Below are 23,774 nucleotides of genomic sequence, written 5' to 3'. Positions count from 1 at the left end.
TATTATGTTATGGAGCAGGGGCAGGCATTGGGCAAGGGCCAGCGATTTGACTATTTTCGATACGAATGCCCCACGACACGATACAATGCGATTCAATCGTTAGATTATATTGCGATATATCGATACATTTCGTTTATTATATACACCCCTAGCCCCAAGTTGGAAAATGGTGAGAACCCCTGCCCTAAAAAGCACACTAATCTAACACACTGTCCCTTTCTGTTCTCCCCATAATAATGTAGAACCTTTTCTCCATCATAAGTAGAACCATAGACGACCTTAGAACCTCATCACATCATTTGGCATATCCTCCTCCTTGACCTTGAGACACAGTCAATATCGATTGCTTTCGAGCGTGTAATTTGACACCCTGTGCTCTTTGCTCCTGCAAGGGATGCATCCTTAGAGGGCCCAAGCTGAGATGGGCGAAATGGATTCATTTGTTTAAAAAAACAAAAAAAAATAGTTTAAAAAAATACAGTTTATTGAACCAGGAAGGTGCCATTGCGGTGTGAAACCTCTTCTTTCAGGGAGTCCTGGCCAAGACAACATTAAGACGAACAAACAGAGGGAGCACATGCATAAGACTTTAAGACAAACAGAAAAGAGCACATACTGTGCTAGAGCTAGTTATACTCCACATACTCCATATACCAATCCAAATGACTTGGTTTGACCTGTCTAATTCAGCAAGGGGATTGGCTGGTTGAATGATCACCTGGTTGAACTGGACAGGTCAATCAAGGTCATTTGGAATATGTGGCACTGGATTGTAAACGAATGAATCTATTTTGCCCAGTCACTGTTCATAGCCCAACCGAGTGATGTTGCCAGTAAAGAGAGGTTTTTTATGTATTCTTCAAATGACCCATCCATTTTACATAGGCTAGATGCATAGAATTTCTTTGACTAGTCAACTGAAAATTCTGAATCCAAAATGTTCTCTCGCACCATAGTAGGTAACAAAACAATGTAACTCACCAAGACTCTTATTTGCAATAGTACACTTTGTGCATGAGGAAGAGTAACTAAACTGTAACTAAACTCCTCTCTCCTGTCCCGCTCTCCTCCCCTCTCGGCTGCAGAGGAGGTGGGTCTGAACCCGGTGACGGCGTACCCCTTCCTCATCCTGTCGGAGGACCGCAAGCAGGTGAAGCGCGGCGAGAAGCTGCAGTTCTACAGGAACAGCACGCAGCGCTTCGACGTCTGGTCCTGCGTGCTCGCCAAGGAGGGCTTCCAGACCGGACGACACTACTGGGAGGTCAGCAATGCAGCAGGACTATGGGGAATACTGTTTTGGAAGCACTTCATAATGACCATTCACTATCAGTCGTACAAAGTAGAAGTAGTTATTACTATGCTAATGATATGGTATTACATAGTTGAAAGAAATAATGTGATAACATAGGCCTACTGCTAATGTTGTAATTACATCTGTAATTTCTACTTCTACTTTGTACAACTATCCACTAGAAATGGTCAATGAATGGTCAGCTGGGTGGAAATGTGTTGTAGAGAAATGGCTGTTGGTTAGAATAGCTCATTGTTCTGATAATTAACTTATCAGTCAGCCCATGGGAATAGCCGGAAATCATTCAACAAGTGGGCATAGAAAAGCAATTATAAAATGTACTGTAGTTGGGATTTTTTAGAAGTAATGTAGTCAATTGAACTTGTGAAGCCTGATTGGGTGGGCCAGATAGGCAATGCCTCAGAATGGACATACGGGTCGAGGAAAACAGACAGGAATCACCTCAAGTTCATTCATTTTTCAAATCAACATAGGCCTATGAATCAAAAAAGCTTACTGCTCAATGTGTATTGCTCCATCATACTGCTGAGTGTCCCTGCATTTTTTTTTCACTCTTGACCCACTTTTCACTTGCCGCTCCATCTTCGATTGACTTCATGTCATTTCTTCTCTCTACTCCTGCAGGTGACAGTGGGAGAGAACAAGGACTGGAAGCTGGGCGTGGCTCTGGAGTCGGCGCAGAGGAAGGGCCTGTTCGACATGAGCCCTTCCAGCGGTTACTACGCCCTCTGGTGGGGCGGTAGCACACTGCGCCCACTCACGCCGCCCCCTCTGGGCAAGGTGAAGATGACGGGCAAGCTGAAGCGCGTGGGCATCTTCCTGGACTGCGAGGAAGGCCAGGTCAGAGATTGTGCCATTCTATAGAGATATGTCAATACAACGCGCAATGCATGTGGGCAGCCGTGGCCTAATACTGAGGGAGGTGGTCTTAAGATCAGAGGGTTGCAGGTTCGAGTCCCACCCATTGCTCCAGACACTGTAACCATTAACCTGTGTGGAATAACTTAAAGTTACTTTGGATAAAAACCTCAGCTAAGTGCAGTGTAATGTAATGTAATGCAATGCATCCCTAGTGGTAGAAACACTAGGTGACTCGCATCTGTGCTTAACAAAGAAAAAAGCATGCACATCTGTCCCAAAAAAATGTTGTGGGTGCAGGACTAGCAAAGTCACATGAAAAGAAAAATGGGAGCTTGGTGTGCAGACTTTACTTTTCTCTTATTTTAATATAGTGACATTTCGGGCAGCATGCCCTTCATCACTAGACATCAGTTTCATGCCGTTTTCATGATTGGCATCCGTCCCTCTTTCTTTCTGTATCGTCTCTGACCAGGTGGTGTTCTACAACGCCAAGACGGGCAGCGAGCTGTACACCTTCAACACGCCGGCCTTCAGGGAGAGGGTGCTGCCACTGTTTGGCACCGGGGACAAGGAGGTGCCCCTGCTACTGGTCAGCCTGATGGGCGGACATCACTGAAGAAGGGATCGAGAGATGGGATGAAAGGAGAAATGCATGGATACAATGAAGGATGAAACGATGTATGGATGGAATGAAAAGAGCTCATGGGTGATTGATTGAATGAATGAATGGATGGATGGATGGATGGATGATGGAATGAAAAGATGGGATGATAGAATGATGAGGGAGGGGGAGAGAATGAGGCAGTGTTGTGGAGGGCATGAACAAGAAGAGGTGGGAGCGTGTAAGAGTAATGGAACTTGAGAAGAGGATGACAGTGAGATGAAGAAGGAAGGGTAGAGAAGGGTAAATGGGAGATGAGAACGAGAGGAGAAGAGAGGAGTGAATGAAGTGGATTTTTCTCTGAACTGTGAGAGAGCAGCTTGGTAACACGCGGAAAAGCAGAGCTGAATTTAGCCTCCAGGTTTTTATACTCTTCAGTGCGAGGGGGGAAGTGAAAGGAGAGGACAGGAGAGAGTGAATGTGAGTATTTGTGTCACTGAAAGTGAGGGAGTGGGAGGGATAGAAGCTTTTTTAAATCTGTGTGGGATGGTGTGAGACGAGAGAGAGAAAGAAAGCGAGAGATATGGGGAGAGAGAGAGAGAGAGTGCGTGTGCGTTCGTGCGTGTGTGTGTGTGTGTGTGCGTGTGTGAGAGAGCGCACCGAAGTGCAGCACTGAGGAATGAGTAAGCATATTTAGAGAGCAAGCAGGGGCGGAAGGGAGGGAGGGAGTGTGTTTGTGTGGCTGAGCTGGTGAAAAGCAACAAACAGAAACCCAGTCTGCTGAAGAACTATTCATGAGGACAGGACGCAGAGGCATGATGCTCTGTGATGGACAGTTCCCAAAAGGGCTGTGACTTTAACAACTGTACAACACATGCATCACCTGCACTGGTTAGTGTTGGATGAGTTATTATGAGGGTGTGAGGGAATGTATGTTTATGTAAATATCTAATATAGCTTTTTTTCCCGGTTTTGTGTTTGTCACCGTTTATTTGTGTTTAATTAGCCTATAGGCCTAATTAACGTGGGAAAGGGTTCGGTGTGGTCTTGTCACAGGTGAAAATGGTGGGTACACTGACTGTCCATCTGTTGACCTTGCCTCTGTAATGTTGCTACCATCATGCTGGTTTTATTTATTGCGATTTTAGAGCAAATGTAAATGCATTATAATCTGCATACCCATTCATGTAAAAATGTGTTGTCTTAATGCCTGTGAATTGTGTACGATTTTTAAAGGAAATAAACTATACGCGATAGAAAAACATTTACTTATGTTGTTACTCAAAAACTCATACCTTTTCTCACCCAGTGATCAGGGTGCTAAATCATGAAGTAGTCTATCCCTTTGAGACAAGTGAATGGGAGATAACTGGTCATATCACCTCATGAGTTTCGTGCAGCAACTACCACTAGGTGTCGCTAAAGAACAGATCAGCCTTTTCACGGAGATCTACCAACCACTACAGAAAACAGTGAGTGTGTACTGTTCAGTTCTTCCTATTTGTAGTACCTTTATCATACCTCATACTTTCAATATATCCCTTATTCGGAAACTTAGCCTGTGTGTTAACCAATACTTTCTCTGCTTATAAAGGAGTGATATGGAGAGATGTTCAGTAGTGTGGTTGAGCAACACCGGTGAATAGCCATAGAAAGTATATTAGAAGAGGTTGTCGTCACCAATACATTGTCCATTTTTAGTTGATTGCCGTTCCTATAGCAGTAGAACTCCACAGCAGATGATCTTGCTTCTGGTATCTTGGTTACAAGGATCTGGTTCGGAACAACTCTTTTCCACTTATCTGGGCTGCTGCTCTGGATGCTTCCTCAGTGTCACCCTTCTGCATCTCCACTGTCATTATCTGAACTCTAAAATTGACCCTGGAGGTGGTTATCTCTAAACTGAGGAGATCTTTTCAGATAGGTGCACATTTCAAACACCTCCAGTGCCACACATCTCTTCCCATCCTGTGGATCTGGCTGTCTGAGTGGTGTATTAACACTGATGAAGCTTTGGGGTTAAATATTTGATGAACCTGCTGCATCACTTCAGAAAAATGGGTTTTCGTTGAGGAGCAAATGAAAGTCATGTGCCCCTGCATTGGGAATGAGGCCTATTCCTGGTGAAGCTGAAGCTGACTGGGTTTACATTGAGTACTGAATGGCCACCAATGCCTGCTCTGCCACTGAAGACCAGAATATTTGGACACATTGAGGCCCCACTGCTGAAACCAAACAAGTGTTCAACCTGCATTATCATACACACTCACCGGCCACTTCATTAGGAACACCTCTCTACTGCTGGGTTGGTCCCCCTTTTGCCTTTAGAACTGCCTGAACTGTCTGCAACAATACTCGGGTAGGCTATGGCATTCCAACAAAGATAAATCTGTTACAAATTGGCACAAATTGTGCCAAGAAAATATCCTTATGCCATTATATCTCCAGCCTGAAACATTGCTGTAAGGCAGATGTTTTCATGCTGTTGACGCCAAATTCGGACCATTCCACCTGAGTGTTGCAGTAGATATCAAGACTCATCAGACCAGGCAACATTTTTCCGATCTTCTAGTGTCTTTATGGTCAGCCTGGCCAAATTGTTGCCTCATTTTCCTGGTTTTAACTGACAGGAGTGGCACCAAATGTGGTTTTCTGCTGCTGTAGCCCATTTGCCTCAAGATTTGATGTGCTGTGTAAATCGGGGATTTTCTTATGCACACCTCGGTTGTAATGAGTGGTTATCTGACTTAATGTTGCCTTTGTATCAGCTCCAACCAGTCTGGCCATTATCCTCAGACCTCTGCCATCAACAAGGCATTTTTGCCCACAGAATCACTGTATTTTTTTTTTCCTTTTACGCACTATTCTTTGTAAACCCTAAAGATGGTTATGTGTGAATATCCCAGTAGATCAGTCTTTTCTGAAATATTCAAATCAAGCCTTTCGGCACCAACAGCCATGCCATGTTCAAAGTCATTTAAATAACCTTTCTTCCTCATTATGATGCCCGGGTTGAACTGCATAAGATCATCTCGACCATGTCTACATGCACAAATGCATAGAGTTGCCACCATGTGATTGGCTGATCAGAAAATTGCCTCAATGAACAGATGTAACAGGTGTTCCTAATGAAGTGGCCGGTGAGTGTATATTATTAATACAGTAAAAAAAGTGACCCGTTGAAGTGAAGCTTATTATTAAAAAAGAATGATCAAAATTAAGCTGTTTGAGGTTAGGCTAATTAGCTGAGTGAGGTATATTAGGTCCTGGGAAAGACAGTCGATCACATTCGGTTCATAATATGCCCTGATGCTCAGAGATTCAGATAACAGAAAATGTTGAATGAAACAGAAGACAGGATATAAAAACAAAACCCCGTTCTCTTTATTCCTTTATCATTTTACAGTAGTCACTCCGAAGTAGCTGCCTTGAGTAGTTTTCTTTTTTTTTTCTCTTTTCGTCTGTTTCCTATTATTCTGCTTTTTCTTCCACTTTCTTTTGAACAACACAATGGAAGAAACCACAAACAGAAGTCCAGAAACAAACAAAAAACAAAAACCCCAGACAAATAAAAAAATAAAAATAAAACAAATGGATAAAAAAATGCCCCTGAACATACAATGACAACAAAAAAAGAGGAATTTTGGCAAGAGATGATTTAGGAAGGTGACTGTGGTGGGTGATTGGTCTAACTGGTCCAGTGCGCTTGTTCATCCAGGTTCAAGATGTTTGGTTCAGATGACGTTACTTAATCTAAGCAATGTGGGGGGTGGTGAGTGGAGTGTATTGAGGACCAGGGTCAAGTCGAGAATGAGACGTTAGGAGGGCGAAGGGAAAGAGAGAGATAGAGATCAAGTATCCACAGTTCCATTCCTGCTCCTTAATGTGCTCGCTCCATCACATTTCCCGCTGCTTGATCAGGTACGCTCAGATCAGTGCCTTTAGAAGTTTGTTTGAGTCCAATGCAATAAGATGGCCCACTCACACATTGTCCAGTCCAGCACAGGTGACTGTGCCATGCAAAGATATAGTTGTAGACCCTCTACACACACACACACACAATGATATGCTATATGCAATTGCTTACTCCACAGCTGAGGCCTGGTGAACTTTTTTTCTTTTCTTTTCCCCTCAGACCAAACAATGAGGCTCTCTATCGTTCCTTCATGGATTCACAGACAAGGAACGAAAAACAAGCAAGGCCCCCTCACAGGCAGTTCGGGAGAGCAACTGCCGACCACACGCACACGCACACGCACTCGCACACGCATACGCGCTCACACACACACACACACACACACACACACACACACACACACACACACACACACACGCACGTTGTAGCCATTACTAGAAGTAATGCATGATTTCACTGTTCAATTTCAGGCAAATTGGTTTTGATTGAAATGGTTTACAGAGGAATGATAAAGGCTGAGTAACATTTTTTTCCAATTCTTCCTCCTGGACAAGTGAAGCACTTGAAAAATAAAAGTTTACTGACTTGGCTCTCTATAATTCTTGTGTGAAGACTTTTCTTCACAGCTGTAGACTACACTCAGCACATTAAACATCAAAATTGTCAACATGACAGTTCGTTACAAGTTGGACACAATAAATTATATAAAAAAGAGAAAAAAACACAACTTAAAAAATGAGGCTTTTGGTGACAATTGTGGCAAATATTTCACGATATGGCCAGAGCGTATGAATGGCCTTGTATAGATGTGCATCTTTTGGTTTGTCCTCCAGACAGCTACTCCCCTGAAGAGGGTCTTGGAGGAGGGTGGGGTGGGGTGGGACCAGGAGATTGGGGAGGAGGGAGGAGGTGGATGGCTCAAGCATGTAGACACACACACACACACTCAAGATACTTGCACACTTGAACACACATCTGAAGACACCCACATGCTTTTTGCAATCACCTCTGATGTGTGGGGTGCGCTTCTCGAAAGTGTCATTGCTAACCAGTTAGCAACTAGTCTTTCGAGAAACAGGGTCCTGGATCAGATGGCCTCCCACACCCCAAACCTTCTGGCCATCAACCACCGACCTGACCTGGGTCAGGCCTCGCAACACTGCTGCAAAACAGTCCAGGGCCATGTTTGAAACAATCAATTGTTCACTTTATAGTTCAGTACATAGTGTGGAAGTTACATACACCGTTTTGTCACCATAATAGTGATCAAGTGATTCTGGAATTCAGTGCAGGTCTACGGGACTGTGACATCACAATAGCTCCATGGCAACATGGACTGGTGTGGTGTGGTTCTGCGCAAGCTGGAAGTCTTACAGTCACTGGTTCGCCCTGATCTGATATGGGGAGAGGCTCAGAAAGCAGAAATCATGGCAGGAAAGGGGGGAAAAAATGCACTAACAACAAAACGTATTCAAATTGAAACAGAGGCCAACCACATCCAAGCCATAACATACACACAGATCAAAAGCACTGGCTCAGGTTTTTCCAACAACCTAACCGAAACCCTGTCACCCTCAACACTTGACGCTACGCTAAACACAACGCTACTGAACCCATTGGAAATGCCCATCAGTACTTGTGCAGTCACAGGGGGAGAAAATAAATACTGCTCAAGGTGGAGATACAAACAAACACTGACCAGACCTCCTCATTGGGTCAGTCCATCCAGCCTGTCTGTCTGCCTTCCTGCAAGCTTTGTCTGTTCTGGACTGTCTAGACCAGAGGTGCATTTCTCGCCAACATCGATGCTAACCAAGTTAGCAACTTGGTTGGTTGCAAACCTGGTAAGTTCCTAACTGGTTAGCCACAATGCTTTTGAGAAACGGGGCCCAGGACTGCACTGTTACGGTGCAACACTGTACTGGAGTGGTGCTCATCAGAGGTGTCAGTTCCGGGTCCAGAAAGTAAAAATCCCGCCACAATTTACTTCCAACACAGGTGTCTTCAATGAGTAGGTGGTCCACCTGTCTTAAGTACTCCATTCAATCAGCTGAGTCAGAGCTGGTTGGATCAAATTTACCGCATTAAGGGTTTTTTACTTTCTGAACCTGGACTTGACGCCTCTGGTCCTCATTGCATAAAGTGGATCCCCTGCGTGCCCTGAAGGTCGGGGGTTAAGTAGAGAGGGACTAGCAGCACGTAAAGCTTGAATATCTTAATTACTGATTAGTTTAGGAGGTCTGTTAGACCCACCATTCAGTGGTGCCCATGCCATTTTTCACCACGACTGGAGTCTACACTTATCGGATAGTGATCATGATTAATACTGAAACGGTCTGAGTAAGGGGGATGTGGGGGATCACCTGCATTGATTGTGAAGGCTAGGCTGAATCTGGAACTTGATTTTTGTGAAAATATGAGCAAAAAACACAGCTACATGATTACTCTACTCTTTTTTTTAAGTATAATTATAATTTGCGGGACTCATCTCTTCAAGCGATGCGTTCTACTGTTCAGCTGAGTTCTGGTCCCACATCTAGGGTCTTGTGAGCTTGTTTGGAGTGCTAGAACGCCCAGATGAGAACTGGGAGAACTTGGGAGTTCTAGAGGAGCAGCTATCTTCTTATTCCTCAGGAGTGAGCAGCACATGTGCATTTTGGATCCTTTACGGAGCAGTCATGCGGTGTGTGTGTGTGTGTGTGTGAGAGAGAGAGAGAAAGTAAGTACACAGCCAACAGGGCAAGTCAACAAAATCCTGGTTTCCCACATTCCGGAATATGCCATTTGCACACCCACCCACCGACAGACTCAGTGCTGCAGCTCTCTCTAGCTGTGATTGGCCCTTGGAGCTGCCAGTCACCCACAGGTTGGGAACTCGCCCAGTAGCAGAAGCAGCAAGAGCTCAGTGCCTCCTCTTGAGCCCAGCTCAGCTGAGCAGAGGCGTGTGTGTATAGCTCCCATCAGTGCAAATGTGTGTGGACACACGTGTGAGTGTAAGTGTGTGTTTATGTGTGTAACAGTAAGGGAGTTAGAATAATAAGTAAGTAAAAGCATACATTTGAATGAGAACGCGCAGGGTACACAGGGCTCTGGGATGTGTGTGTCTCATGACAATGAATCAGAACTGGCACATGGTGACTGCACTTCTGGCTGTCAAGCTCTAGACCTGCAGTGTCTCTCCTCCTAACGTTAACCCTTTGAGGAGAAAAGATTTTCCCCAGTTCTAGAATTTTACCCTTTAACATTCTACAGCTCCCATAGAACTCTATTCAAACCTTCCAGAGGACTTGTGACATCATAGTGGGAAATCAAAATTCTAAACACATATACGTGACTGTACTCCTCAAACAGTTAAATATAGAAACCCCATACGTTTCCACTCGCCTCCTGAGCCATCTGGAAGCAGAGACAGACAACATGATGATGAGATCAAACCCACGTCTTCAGTCACAACAATACTGGGAGCGAAATCTCTCTCTCTCTCTCTCTCTCTCTCTCTCTCTCTCTCTCTCGCAGTCGTACAGACGCAAACACAGCCTTCCCAACCGTAGCCATGTAGGAACGATATCTTTTACACACGTGTACTCAAGACACAGACACAGACACGCACACCAATCCTAACACCAGGCTTATGTCTGGGGAGTGGAGGCATTGGTACATTCGTTGTAGTCTTGCATGAGGGGGAGGGGGTTGGTGTGTGTGTGTGTGTGTGTGTGTGTGTGTGTGTGTGTGTGTGTGTGTGTGTGTGTGTGTGTGTGTGTGTGTGTGTGTGTGTGTGTGTGTGTGTGTGTGTGTGTGTGTGTGTGTGTGTGTGTGTGTGTGTGTGTGTGAGAGAGATAAAGAGAGGGAGTGAGTGTGTATTCTTGAAAGGTGGGATGAGAGTCGGGGGTTCAGTTCGGTGGTCCAAACTGTACCCCTATGGAGTGCAAAAAAGTATGCAGAGCCGGCCCACAGCCAACCAGCCAGTACACTGCAGATCCACAGAGTCACTAGGCGGGGGATGGATGGGTGGGGATGGAGTGGTTGCAGAGCAGGGCAGGTTAAAGGTGGGGTTGCAGGTATGACATCACGTTGGGGGAACTCCCCCAGGATTCTAAGGTTCTACATAGACTCCTATGAGCCTGCGGAACCCCCAACGTGATGTCATAATAGTACATTTTCTTAAAATGGTTAACCTGCAACCCCACCTTTAAGATGGAGGAGAGAAAAGGTGTCTGCCTGTCTTTCTGGGGAACTGAAATCCTGTTCAGGTCTTGATGAGAGGAAAGCGGAAAAAAGGGGGAAAAAAATAATTGTAAGAGGATGGAGAGGGAGAGCAGACCGTGGATATTGGTACTTTTTCTTTTTTTCTCTTTACAGTTTACTACATTTATATACACACACACACACACACACGCACACACACCCAATTGTACAGATACCGAATATGTACATGCTAAATTTCAGCCTCCCGACTGTATGTATGTATGTTTGTTTGTTTGTAAGTCTGTCAGGCTTTGATGTCTGACTGGTTTGATCAGACGTGTGCAGCAAGGGAGGGCTGGGGGGAAGGGGGAAGGGCTTCAATGGTTGCCAACGGTTACTCCCTCTGCTCTTATTCCTTTTCCTATTAAACTTATCCATTGTCTACCGATCTCTACACGTTTTTTTTTTTTTTTTAATTCCCACCATTCCTCTCTTCCGCGCTCCCTCAGGTTTTCAGGGCTGTAGTGTGGTCCAGTCTGGAGGGGGAGAGGAGGGGAGGGGAGGGGAGGGCAGGGTAAGCTTGGGGACAGGTTGCCTGTAGTTGGCCAGGGCTAGGCGGGGTGCACAGCCGTTCTTCAGCAGCAAGAGAGGGGGGGTAGGGCTTGTTACAGAAGGCTGATGAGGATGAGGATGAGGATAATGCTGATTCCTCAGCTGGGCGGGAGGGTTGCGATGGGATGCCTTTAACAGCGGTTCTGTAATTGTGGGGTAGGTGGGGGGGGTGTTGAGGGGATGCCTTAAATGTTCTAGACCAGTGTTGTCGTAGCAACAGAGCTAGAGGAAGGAGAGGAGAGGAAAGGAGAGGAGAGGAACCTTAGCTGTTCTGTTGAGCAGTGTTCTGGAATTGGGAGTGGCCGGGGGTGGAACCTCAGCCGTTCTAGAGCAGCGTTCTGTTGCCATGGGGTGGGGACTGGGGAAGGGGGGAGATGAACCGGAACTGTATTGGAACCATTCTAGAGCAGTGCTCTGTAGATGGGAGTGCTGCGAGGAACCGTAACTGTTTGTATACTGTAGACAGGAGTGGTTTGGCATGGGGAAAAGCGTAGCTGTCGTAGAGCAACACTCCGGGAGTGGAGCGGCGTGGGGAACCGTAACTGCTGTGCGGATGGGAGTTGGCTTGGTATTTTTTTGGGGGACACCCAGGCCAAGCCTTAGCTGTTCTTGAGCAGAGTTCTGTCGTCGTGCGGGTGGCTGGGGTGGCTGCTGGGGTGCGTGGAGGAGGGGGGCGCGGGGAAGGACAGGAGCCTGCAGGTGTCGGGGGCCAGCTGACTGCAGGAGCGCAAGTCCGCACTCTGCAGAGAGGCACAGCGGCGCAGCAGAGGCACACACTGATCTGTCACCTTCACACAACCTAGAGAGAGAGAGAGAGAGAGAGAGAGAGAGAGAGAGAAGAGAGGTGGAAGAGTGGGAGAACAAGAGACAGATGGGTGGGGAGGAGAAAAGGACAAAAATATATAACTGAAGGATTTGCATGAGTAATAACACGCCTAATGCCTTCAACATTTGAAACGCAGCACACAATCCATCGATTTCACACAGTATTCAGTATTCAAACATCCCCATAGGCCAAGACAGCGTGCGCACGCACGCACGCACGCACGCACGCACGCACGCACAGAAGCAACAGACACAAAAGACACAGAGCAAGGGGAGAGAGGGACAGCTAGAGAAAGAGACAGAGATAATGAATGCACGGTGTGTGTGTGTGTGTGTGTGTGTGTGTGTGTGTGTGTGTGTGTGTGTGTGTGTGTGTGTGTGTGTGTGTGTGTGTAGTCCTACAATGATGAGGACTGCGGGCAAGACACACTAATGTGTTTAAATGTTAAGCTAGCATTCCAACTCTCTCATACACACCAAAGTGGAAAAAAGATGCGTGCTCTCTCTCTCACACACACACACACACGGACATCCATGTGCACACGCACACACACATACACACGCACAGAGCAGAAGGACAGTGTGAAGAAGTGCGTTGTGGGAGTGGGTATGTGTGTAGGGAGGGGGAGGGGGCAAGAGAAAGAAGGAGGTTGGGAAAGAGAACATTAGACAGAGAGAGAGGAGGGGTCAATACTGGAAAGAGGAGAAGAAATATAGAGAGGAGGAAACGTAGGCTTTATGAACAGGAGAAAGGAAATGAGAGGAGAGGAGAGGAGAGGAGTGGAGAGGAGGAGAAAGGAGATGAGAGGAGAGGAGAGGAGGAGAAAGGAGATGAGAGGAGAGGAGAGGAGAGGAGAGGAGAGGAGTGGGGAGAGGAGAAGAGTGGAGAGGGGAGGTGAGGAGGGGAGATGAGATGAGAGGGGATGGGAGTTGAGGAGAGGAGAGCAAAGGAGAGGAGAGGATAGGTGAGATGAGGTGAGGAGAGGAGAGAAGGCGAGACGAGAGGTGAGGAGAGGAGAGGAGAAGGGAGAGGTGAGGTGGGGAAGGGAGGTGAAGAGAAGAGAGGAGAGAAGAGGAGAATGGAAATGAGGATGAGGGACAGAAGAGAGGAGTGGAGTGAAGGATGGCGAAAGGAAGATAGCAGAGGAGTAGAGAGGGAATAAATAGAGGAGAGGGAAGAAGAGTGGGAGAAAGATGAGAGGAGATGGGGGTGGGAGAAGAAAGGAAGACGGAGGAAGTAATATAGGAGGAGTGAAGAGGAGAAGAGGAGGAAGGAAAACATGTACAGAGATGAGAAGAGGATGGGAGAGGAGAAGATTGGAGAAGAAGATGGGGGAAGAGGAGAGGCGAGGACTATGGAGTGTGTGTGCGTGCGTATATGAGTGTGTGCGTGCGTGCGTGCGAGAAAGTCAGAAATAGAAGAGGAGCTGAGTGGGGTGTGATCATTAGCAGCAAAGAGCTGAGCCACAGCCAAGCAGCCAGGCAGCCGCTGGATACATCAACCCAGTAATGCACTGCACTGCACTGGACCAGACTGGATGAAATGTTGCATTGGGAATTATTCAGTGCAATGATACTGGGTGCGTGCTCTGCATATGACTGACAAAAACTGTGCGCGCGATGTGAATGTTCTGGCTGGTCTCCAGTAGCAGTGAGACGGTGCGTGTGTGTGTCCCACCTGCTAGATTAAGGTGTGTGAGGTGAGACAGTGTGTGTGTATGGTCTGGTCGGTGAGTAGTGTGTGTGTGTGTGTGTGTGTGTGTGTGTGTGTGTGTGTGTGTGTGTCACCTGCTAGATTGAGGTGCGTGAGGCTCTGCAGTAGCAGTGAGATGGTGTGTGTGTGTGTGTGTGTGTGTGTGTGTGTGTGTGTGTGTGTGTGTGTGTGTGTGTGTGTGTGTGTGTGTGATTGCGATTCCCCACCTGCTAGATTGAGATGCGTGAGGCTCTCCCGGAGCGGTGAGACGGTGAGTGTGTGTATGGTCTGGTCGGTGATGTTGCCACACTGGCTGAGGTCCAGCTTGGCCAGCTGGGGCAGGTAGCGCACCAGTAACCGTGATGACGCGTCCGACACCTCCAGCCCCGCCAGCCGAAGCTCCGTCACGTTCTGGAAGCGACTGCTGCTGTGAGCTGCGCGCAAAACACACACAGTGGGTCACATGACACATGTGCAGACGCGTGCAGACGGACACACACAAACAATGAAAGGAAAGCAGGTACTTGACAGTTACTGAATCATTTGACAATGAATTTTGTTTTTGTTTTCCCCCTCTTGCCTGATACCTGCTACCAATTCAGAATCCACCCATCCCAGTATGTCTAACATACTGCATGGCCTGTCCCATGACCTTCTGTGACCTCCAGTGGAACTCTTGTTGACCCTTGAGCTGACCTGAGTGCATGTCATGTGTGAATGATGAATGTTTAATTGGTATTAAACCAAACATCAGTGCCATATTGCACGACCTTCTGTGACCCCCTGATGACCTCTACTTGACCTCTGATCTGACCTGAGTGTGTGCTTGTGTTAGCCTGGGAGTACCCATGCTGCCTTGAGCATTCTTTTCAAATTGCTGCACACTTGTGATTTAGTATGGCGTTTGCCGCCAGACAATGCTTGTGTTGGGCAGGGCGAATAGCTCCCTCAGGTTGTAGTGGCATCCACACCCCTACCAGGGCTTGAGGTTAACTTTTTTGCTCAACGACCACTGTGGCTAGTGGTTTCCCAAGTCACTGGCCATTTAGCCTTTCTGTTGGCCGGAGTTTTGCTGTTGGTTATTTTTTTCTTCAGAATATTCACATTGCATATTCTTGCAATTAAATACAAACAATTGATTCAACTACTGTGATTTGTCCAAGAATATCTTCCCTGTCAAAGTGGCTAGTGAGACTGAAATAGTTACTAGTTACTACAAGTTCTACCGGCATTTGGCCGATTGGCAGGTGCCAATGTCAAGCCCTGTCCACTTCATGTAACACACCATGGTGTATCCTATGACCTCCTGCGACCACCACAAGACCTCTATTTGACTCCTGAGATGACCTGAGCGTGCGTCTGCGTTGGGTTGGCGAGTAGCTCTCTCAGATGGTGGCATCCACCCCAGTGCATGTGACACCATTCCATGTCTCATGGATATGAAAACTAGATACTGCATTGGCCCCTCCTTTGTATTAGAATGAATGCCTTAAGTCAGATTGCTGCCATTTTCACCTGGTATATTGCGATTGGTGACAATGCGATATGCGCACCATCCTTTAGTTAGTTGGGGCCAAGTACAAGGCCAAGAGGGCGGCGCCCAGGGTTAGGTCATGTCAAAAGGCTGAATATCTAGTCTAGTGTTCATACCCATGTGTCTCATGACTTCTGTCACTAGCTGACCTGACCGGTGCATGTGTCTGTGCTGGGAGGGGCGAGTAGCACCCTCAGATTTCAATCCTTGAAGAATATCGATATCCAACTCCATGACCTTCAGTAACTCCCAGATGCCCCCTAGTTGACCTTCAGATGATCCCTAATAACCTCAAATTGTTCCCTGAGCTGACCTGAGTGTGCCTGTGTTCGGCGGGGCGAGGTCAGGCCACGGCAAAAGGTTGAACACAGCATCTAGTGTTCATATCTACGCGTCTCATGACCTTCCGTCACCCCCTTATGACCTCCAGTTGTCTCCTGATCTGACCTGGGCGGGTGTCTGTGTTGGGCAGGGCGAGCAGCTCCCTCAGGTTGTGGTGGCATCCCCTCACTACATATAACACCATGCTGTAGGGAACTACCGTGGGAACACTGATGATGGGCTAGACCCGAAACGTTTGTCCCTTGTCTGTCGGTTTTATTTACTTTATTCAACTTTGTTTAATACGGTTTTCATTTTGCATTCAGCTCTTGTGTACGACTCCTTTCTTCCTTTTTCGCCATACTGTTCTTGGAATTACGCACCGAGCGAAACGCTCAGAAAAAGACATTGGCATGGACGCCACGCCCACCACACCATGCTGGGTCCCATGACCTGCAGATGACCCCTAATGACCTCTGGTTGTCCCCTGTAGCTGACCTGAGCGCGTGTCGGCGTTGGGCGGGGCGAGCAGCTCCCTCAGGTTGTGGTAAGGTTAGGCCACGGCAAAAGGCTGAACACAACATCTAGTGTTCATATCTATGTGTCTCATGACATTTCGTCACCCCCTAATGACCTCTGGTTGTCCCCTGTAGCTGACCTGAGCGCGTGTCGGCGTTGGGCGGGGCGAGCAGCTCCCTCAGGTTGGAGTCCTTGAGGTCCTCCACGTGGCTGAGGTCCAGCAGGCGTAGACACGGGCACACGGCCTGGCACAGCGCCGACACCGATGCCCACGGGCACCCCGACACGTCCAGCTCCAGCAGGCCTGAGGGGAGGGGAAAGGCATTTATTTATTTGACAACACAAATAATGAATAATGAATTTAAGGCATTTACATATGAAGGGTTTATTTGCAAAACGGTGTATCTCCATTTTTTGACTTTTACATTTTATTATTGGAAATGACTGTTCAGAGGTCATATCACCCACATGTGAATTCTTCCCAGTCAAATATTTTGAGAACATACTTTTTTAAGCTATATAAAATGCATTTTGTAATGCATTTCAATGGAATGCCCAATTCAATAATGTCAATTTCCCAACATTCTATAAAATGGAGATACACCGTTTTGCAAATAAAGCCTTCAAATATAGAGCACTGCATAGGCGTACGGCCTGGCATCTAATGCCTCTCATGCCTTGCCCTGTGGCAGTGCCGCAAGACACAGCAGAAAAAGATGCGCGTGTGTGTGTGTATTCTACTGACTAACTGTAGTGAATGACACAACCTCTGAAGAAAACATGCTGAATCACCACCTCCAGGATTCACCTCTCACGCATAATATTTCAGAGTTTTTTTGTGTGGAAATTTTAGTCTAAAAAACAGAAATCGCCTACTCCCACTGCAGAAGATGAGACCCAGTCCAGTCAAATCTAGTTCAGTGAGGTTCTGGTCTGCATCCGTGCAGTGTGGTGTAGTGAGATGAGGTGTGTGTGTGCGTGTGTGTGTATTAGGTGCGGTACAGTGGCCATGAACAGAGCTCTCCTCTGCCCTTGTCAAAAACTCCAGCTCAGCATTTCTCAGTAACCCCCCTTGCTCCCCCGCTGGCGGATGTGAGCACTGCGTTCTGGACACAGCATCAGCCCTATTTGACCTCCTCCAATTCCCAGCCGAGGGCTCCATTCCACTATCCAAAAACATCAGAGAATGAGCGCACATCAGTACTTTGAAGGCCTTTTTCTCAGTTCCAATGTTGGCGTAGTTACTATACTTTGCCTTTGTAGGGCAGAGTATCACAGGTACAGAAGATAACTGAAAGGAAATGATAAGAGGTCCGCAACAACACTGTTCTATGCTCCCAAAAAAAGTATAATGGCACACTGAAGCACAATATCCTTTCAGTCCATATATCCAAACTCATGTCCTCCCTTGTGCTTGCGGCCTGGCGATGACGTTGCTGAAGAAAGAAGTTTTAATTCAATGTCGCACAAAAGCTCAATTCAATTTTTCTCATTTGCATTCGGGATGTTGAATGGGATAAAAGTCCCACAAAAGTTGTTGTTGGCTAGGCTGACAGTGGGGGAAACCTGATCATTTTCTCCACGGAGGTGGGGTGTCAGTAATGCGCGAGGCCATAAGCACCAGAGGAGGACAGGAGTTCGGATAATAGAATGTATCCCATGTGTCTACCAAGTGGCCTCCAGCATTGTGACGGCTTGAAGTCACTGATCAACGTTTTCATTCAGTATCTTGCAAAAATACACAATTCAATGGCAATTCTCATTTGCAATCGAGATGATAAATGGGAGGACAGGCCCCCAACAGTAGTAGGAAGTATGTAGGCAGGATATTGGAAAAGATCGCTATGTGTCTGCCCTCTGCTCTGCCCCCTGTCCGTCCCTGTCCCCATCCCCGTCCTCGTCCCCAGCCCTGACCAGCGCGGCCTGTTCCGGCTCCTCTGTGCTTGGCTGTGTTCAGCATCTGGCAGCTGGAGGGAAACTGGGCTCCTCACGCCTGCCCGTGGTTTAGGCTGATTAATTCTCACTCACTCCATCCCTCCCTCATACAGACAAACGCACACGCATGCACGCACTCGCACGCACTTCGCATCCTGTCCAGCAATAGCAGGCAAGGATGATGGGGTGAGGGGAGGGGAGAGGAGAGTCTTTTCTAGTCTGTGTTAAATCGCCGCAAGGCCAAACAGAGAGAGCGAGCAGCCAACAAGGCACGCACACAGGCGCACACGCATGCACGCACGCACGCACGCACACAGCACTTGCCTGCAGGGCAGACTACCAGACTGCTTCACACAGCTGCATCCACTGCTGATGCTAGAGACCTTGATGTGGACCTGGCCCTCTATAACGCACTCTGCCCATAATTATTGCATTGCCAATAGGCCATATAACATGATTTCTGCTGACAGCATTACGGTATGACTCACAGCCAGTGAACCATGAGCCTGCACTGAAAGAGCGACCATGTTACATTACAGTGCATCTATAGTGCACTGCAGAGAGGCTTTCATTTATCTAGAGAGGCTTTCATATATCTAAAGACACTTGCAGTGGAAGAAACATTACCCAGCGTCTTCAAACACTTACTGGTAATACATTGATGTGTAGGTAATGGGTGCCAGTTCTTTGGGGAAAAAAGTAATTGCTCTGAGTTTTGGATTATCAGCTAATGTCTGATGCCGTAGGCAGAAAAGGTTGATGACAGTACACAGCCTATTACAGACTGAATCTACAGTCAAAAAATAACTTCATTCTGCATCAAATGGCCCTGCTAGATTCTGCTGGAACAAGGCGAGGACATTAAGACTTCAACTGCAGATGTACTGTCAAAAACCCATTTCAGATTAATTTGCACTCCCCGTCATCTCAAAATACCACCCACCAAATGCAGGCTGACTGATGGAAAAAAACACCCACAAATTGAACTGCATTGAATTAGCTGGATATGAAGAAAAATGTGTCAGCATTGGTGCATATCTTCATACAGCCCTTGTAACTAGCATTGTCAACTTGCAGCAACTTCCAAATGTAGCGCTAACCTTTAGCCAGCCAAAAAATACAGTGCTGTTTTAATTTCTACAGTAAGCAAATGCAGTATTGACACATTGTAAGAGCATACCATATTGTAGTGACTGTAATAGAGACATGAGTTTTAGTAGCCTTCTATACTTGGGTTTCAGTAACCAAGCCCACAAAAGTGACTGATATACTGCACAAGTTAAACGTTGGTTTTCAAAGGGAACTGAAACAGCCCATCTGACCAACCAGAGCTAGAGGCTCAGTCATAGTACAACTCACCAGCCAGCGCGGCAGCCACTGCAGACAGACGTCTGACAAGTTTGCAGACCGCACTGACTGCACGCCTCAGCCTTCATAAATACAAAGGGCTCTAAAGTCCGTTTTTTCATCACCAGCCAAAATAGCTGGTGGATGTTGATCTAACCAGCCTAACACACACTCACTAGTTGGTCAAAATGGCTAGTAAGTTGGTATTTTCTACTAGCCAAACTGAAATTTCACTAGCATATGCCTAGATGGCTGATGTTAATTTAGAGACCTGTTATAAATGCATAGGGTTTGGACCACACACCCTGTGGCAGACTGCACCAGACCAGCCATTGACCACATCCACTGCTGACGCAGCAAACGCCACTCACAACTCACAACTACTCACCGGGAAATACAGAATACAGATAACAGCTTCATTTCCCTCTTTTTAGGCAGACGTTTGACAAACAGTAGCTTTCCGTGTTCTAATTTTTTGCTTAGATATTTTTGTTGGTCTTTTAGATTTTATTAGTGACAGGACAGTTTGAGAGAGAGAGAGAGACAGGAAATGTTTGGTAGAGAGAGACAGGGAAGGGTTAGGAAAGGACCCGGGCCGAAATGGAACCCAGGTCGGCAGCGTAGACACGGTGCCTTTTCATTTCATTTCTGAAGTGGCCACAGAGGAAAAGGACAAGACAGGCATACCCGTCAACCATCCCTAATTTCCCAGGAAAATCCCTATTTTTGACTCATTTCCCGATTTCAATTTTTTCCTGGAAATATCCCGGATTTTTCACATTTTCAAAAAACACCGTTGGTCCAGGCTATTTATAGGCTACCCACGGCCCTGTCCGACGAGCCACACCCCCTCTTGAAGAGAGAGACAGGGTCTTGCTTATAAAGCTACCTGCCAGAAGACGGTATGCCAGATACCAAGAACTGAAGTTCCTTGAAAATACGAGCTGTCAACTTCGAGCTCCGTAGCGATTGTGCGCCCTCTTTTCTCCTCAGAAACCTAATCACAACCTGTACCAGCACCAAGTTTTGCACGAACAGACAACATGTGCGACAAAACAACAACAAGAAACTCATTGCGCTAATTTCATTGTTTTGTTTTCATTGTATTGTTTCTCCACGCTGTAAAACGTGTGCTGAGGGATTTTAGACAGGATCTGTCTTTGCACGCGCGCTGTTGTGAAAAGCAGAGTAGAACCCCCCGTCCGATCTGTCTCTGTCATCCCGTTGACTGTCAAAATTTGGCCTTTAGAAATTTTCCCGGATTTTGGCTTAAAATATGGGAATTTTCCCGGATTTTGGGAGCTCAAAGTTGACAGGTATGAAGACAGGTTAAGCAGTTTTTGCTTCCCACGGCCTTAGGTGTTGAGAAGGGAACTCACGTGCGTGCGTGCGTGCGTGCGTGCGTGCGCGTGTGGTAGTAGTGTGATGATGTTTGCTGTGTAGGAGGTAGAAGGATGTGGTGTGGTGTAGGGTAGTGTGTCCACTGTAAACTGCAGGATCGAGTAGCTGTGTGTTCAGTGCATGTACTGCAAGTGTAATCCAAAAAGTCAGTGAATGTGCACACATCAGTAGCACAGGTACTGGACCAAATAGACGATAACTGAAAGGAAACCGTGCCATTAAACTTTGTTTGGGAGCATTGGACCTTTAGCATCTCCTTTCAGTGTGCTGTAAGTGTCCCCTGTTTGTACACTACCGTAGAGGTTCCCTCACCTTCGAGCCTGTTGATGAGCCACATGAGCTGCTTCTTGGAGATGTTGGTATAGCCCAGGTTGAGGGAGACGGGCTGCCGGCGGATTATACCACTCAGCATAGGAGGGGTGATGGAACGCTGCCGGCTCAGGTCGATCTGAGTCCATAACCGCTTGTCACAGCACCTGCAGGAGGAGGAGGGGTGGATGAAGGAGAGAAGGGGGGGGGGGGGGGGGGGGGGGGGGGGGGGCAGAGGAAGAAAGGGAGGGAGATGAAAACGATGTAATGGGTGTAGAAGAGAGGAGAGGCAGAGGAAAAAAGAAGAGACAGGTTGTGGAAGATAGGGAAATGAAGAGCAAGAAGAAGACATGGGTGGAGGAGGACAAGAAAAGAGAGGAAGACAGAACAGAATGAGAGGGAGAGATGAGAAAGAGGAGGACAAAATCAGTGTGGAAGAGAGGAGAGAAAGAGAAGCAGAAGAGATCATTTAAAAAGATCAATCAATCAAAATCATTTACTGTATATGGGTGGTTGACGTTTAAGGGCGTAACGCAAAAAAAAAAAAAAGTTTTTCAAATTCCTGAAAAAAATGATGGATAAAAATTGGAAAAAAATAGAAAAAAATAAAGCACTTAGTGGTCTGTGGAATTTCACCTTATTTTGCCATTTTTGGGAAAATGTGCCCGGCATCAACACATAGCATAGGCATGTCACACCGCAGGAAAATGGAGTCACACCACAGGGAATTCACTGCATTATGGCCATTTTAATCCTTTTGTCTACATGACTGACATCTGAGCTCATGCTAACTTGATAATTATATTGTGTTTAATCTTAATATGTGTTTTCATTAATAAAAAAACTTTTTTTCCTCCTATAAGAGCAGTCACACCACAGGACACCATAAAATGAACCTAAGCATTGCGTGACAGAAAGATTGCAATATGAAGACATATTAAGAGGTTAAGAGTCACCTTAAACTTCCACAGCACTCTCCAATAACTGAGGTACTGACTGGTTAGGAGCCAGTCTTTAAGACCCTTGTAGTTGGCCTTGCAGCTGCCCATTCACAAACATTGACATGCATGTCACCCCACAGGACGCAATTTGTGTTACGAAATTGAACTTGTAGTTAATATTACTGTCTTGAGTTTTTTTTCACATTCACATATCTTAATCTAAAGTTAAGATTTATGCAATCATGCCAAATGCTTCATACATTATTCAAAATGTTGTTGGTTAATTTATATATATATTATTATATATTGTTTCATTAATGTTACAGTCACACCGCAGGAAATTTGACATATAAACCTTTACATAAATCTTAACAAAAATGTTTCTTCTCATCTAAGACTAATATGAAACATAATGTACCACATCTTCTTTCATTGACATTTGTTTTTTAAAGGAAAATAACAGTTTTGTAGGCTTTTAACCAATGTTACGAAAAAACAAGGCGTCACGTCTCCCACCCATATAGCACAACATTATCATACAAAACTGTCATTTAATGTGCTAGAGAGTAGAGAAAAAGAAGAAAGAAAAACTATATTGCATAGATAGAAGATAACTGTCACCAAAGGCAGATGAAAAAAGCATGACAATCGCAATGCTAATATCAAATCACAAATGAGTATTGCATGAATACAGAGGTCAGATCTCATTCTGAACATATTCTCATTCCGGACCTTGTAGAAAAGAGGTTCTCAATATTTTGGGGGCCCACTTGAAATTTTCACAAATGTTCAGGAGCCAGGGCAAATCAATGACCAACATCAGCAAATATTAAGATTTTTTGAAAAATATTTTCAGGGCCCACCTTTGCAGCCCACAGCCTTAAGCGGCGTACACACACAAAGCTAACTTTTCGCTTGCTCGCCTACTCGCCACTCTTTCATGGAATGTTCGCTGAAAGTTCCCGTGGCTTTAACTACCAATGAACAGGCGAGAAGTACCGAACTCTGCATTCCAGTTGGTTACTCGCTTACTCGCCTCGCTGGAAGATAAAATATTTTCAACTCGGGATCCGCCCACATCGCATCGTTTGTACAGTACTCGCCTACTCGCCTGCTAGTCTCGCTGAAACACATTGACATTGTATTGACTTCATTCGCTGAGCGAGTAACTAGCAGCGACGTGTGTGTACGGCCCTTTAGAGTCACTGTTGTCAGATATCTACAGCAGTGTTTCTCAACCTTTTAGATGAGGCAACCTTTCAATTCATCTCAAGGCAGCCCAAACAAACAAGCCGTAACATGGCATCGCATTTTATACCACACAAGCTTAGAAAAGCAACACATTTGGAGACGTCCCGCAACCTGCGTTCGAAGTTGCAGCTTTATCTCAGAAAGGCTATGTGTAGGCCATACTGGGGCGACCTAAAACTACTTTATTGTGCGTAAATGGTAGATGAAAGAT

The 23,774-nt window shown here is 46.2% G+C and overlaps 2 protein-coding genes across 6 annotated transcripts in view; one reads left to right on the top strand and one right to left on the bottom strand.

Annotated features, from left to right (window-relative positions):
• Positions 1 to 4,036, top strand: part of LOC134436576 (E3 ubiquitin-protein ligase TRIM39) — a 28,927-nt gene extending 24,891 nt beyond the window's left edge. For all 3 annotated transcript variants that reach the window (XM_063185876.1, XM_063185858.1, XM_063185867.1), the window contains exons 11-13: positions 1,086 to 1,261; positions 1,937 to 2,152; positions 2,646 to 4,036. In XM_063185876.1, the coding sequence (XP_063041946.1) occupies positions 1,086 to 1,261; positions 1,937 to 2,152; positions 2,646 to 2,789 (536 nt within the window). In that variant the 3' untranslated portion in view covers positions 2,790 to 4,036. The remainder of the gene's footprint in view (positions 1 to 1,085; positions 1,262 to 1,936; positions 2,153 to 2,645) is intronic.
• A 6,437-nt stretch (positions 4,037 to 10,473) lies between these two features.
• The window catches only part of zgc:158376 (uncharacterized protein LOC100101643 homolog), a 38,615-nt gene continuing 25,314 nt past the window's right edge, over positions 10,474 to 23,774 (bottom strand). For all 3 annotated transcript variants that reach the window (XM_063185834.1, XM_063185824.1, XM_063185816.1), the window contains exons 8-11: positions 21,375 to 21,538; positions 16,519 to 16,683; positions 14,233 to 14,439; positions 10,474 to 12,286 (exon numbers count right to left, since the gene is read on the bottom strand). In XM_063185834.1, coding sequence (XP_063041904.1) covers positions 12,087 to 12,286; positions 14,233 to 14,439; positions 16,519 to 16,683; positions 21,375 to 21,538 — 736 coding nt within the window. In that variant the 3' untranslated portion in view covers positions 10,474 to 12,086. The remainder of the gene's footprint in view (positions 12,287 to 14,232; positions 14,440 to 16,518; positions 16,684 to 21,374; positions 21,539 to 23,774) is intronic.

The sequence above is a fragment of the Engraulis encrasicolus genome, chromosome 2, assembly GCF_034702125.1.
Source record: "Engraulis encrasicolus isolate BLACKSEA-1 chromosome 2, IST_EnEncr_1.0, whole genome shotgun sequence".
Classification (NCBI taxonomy): Eukaryota; Metazoa; Chordata; class Actinopteri; order Clupeiformes; family Engraulidae; genus Engraulis; species Engraulis encrasicolus.
The sequence above is the reverse complement of the archived record's forward strand: the minus strand, read 5'-3'. Positions and strand labels throughout refer to the sequence as shown.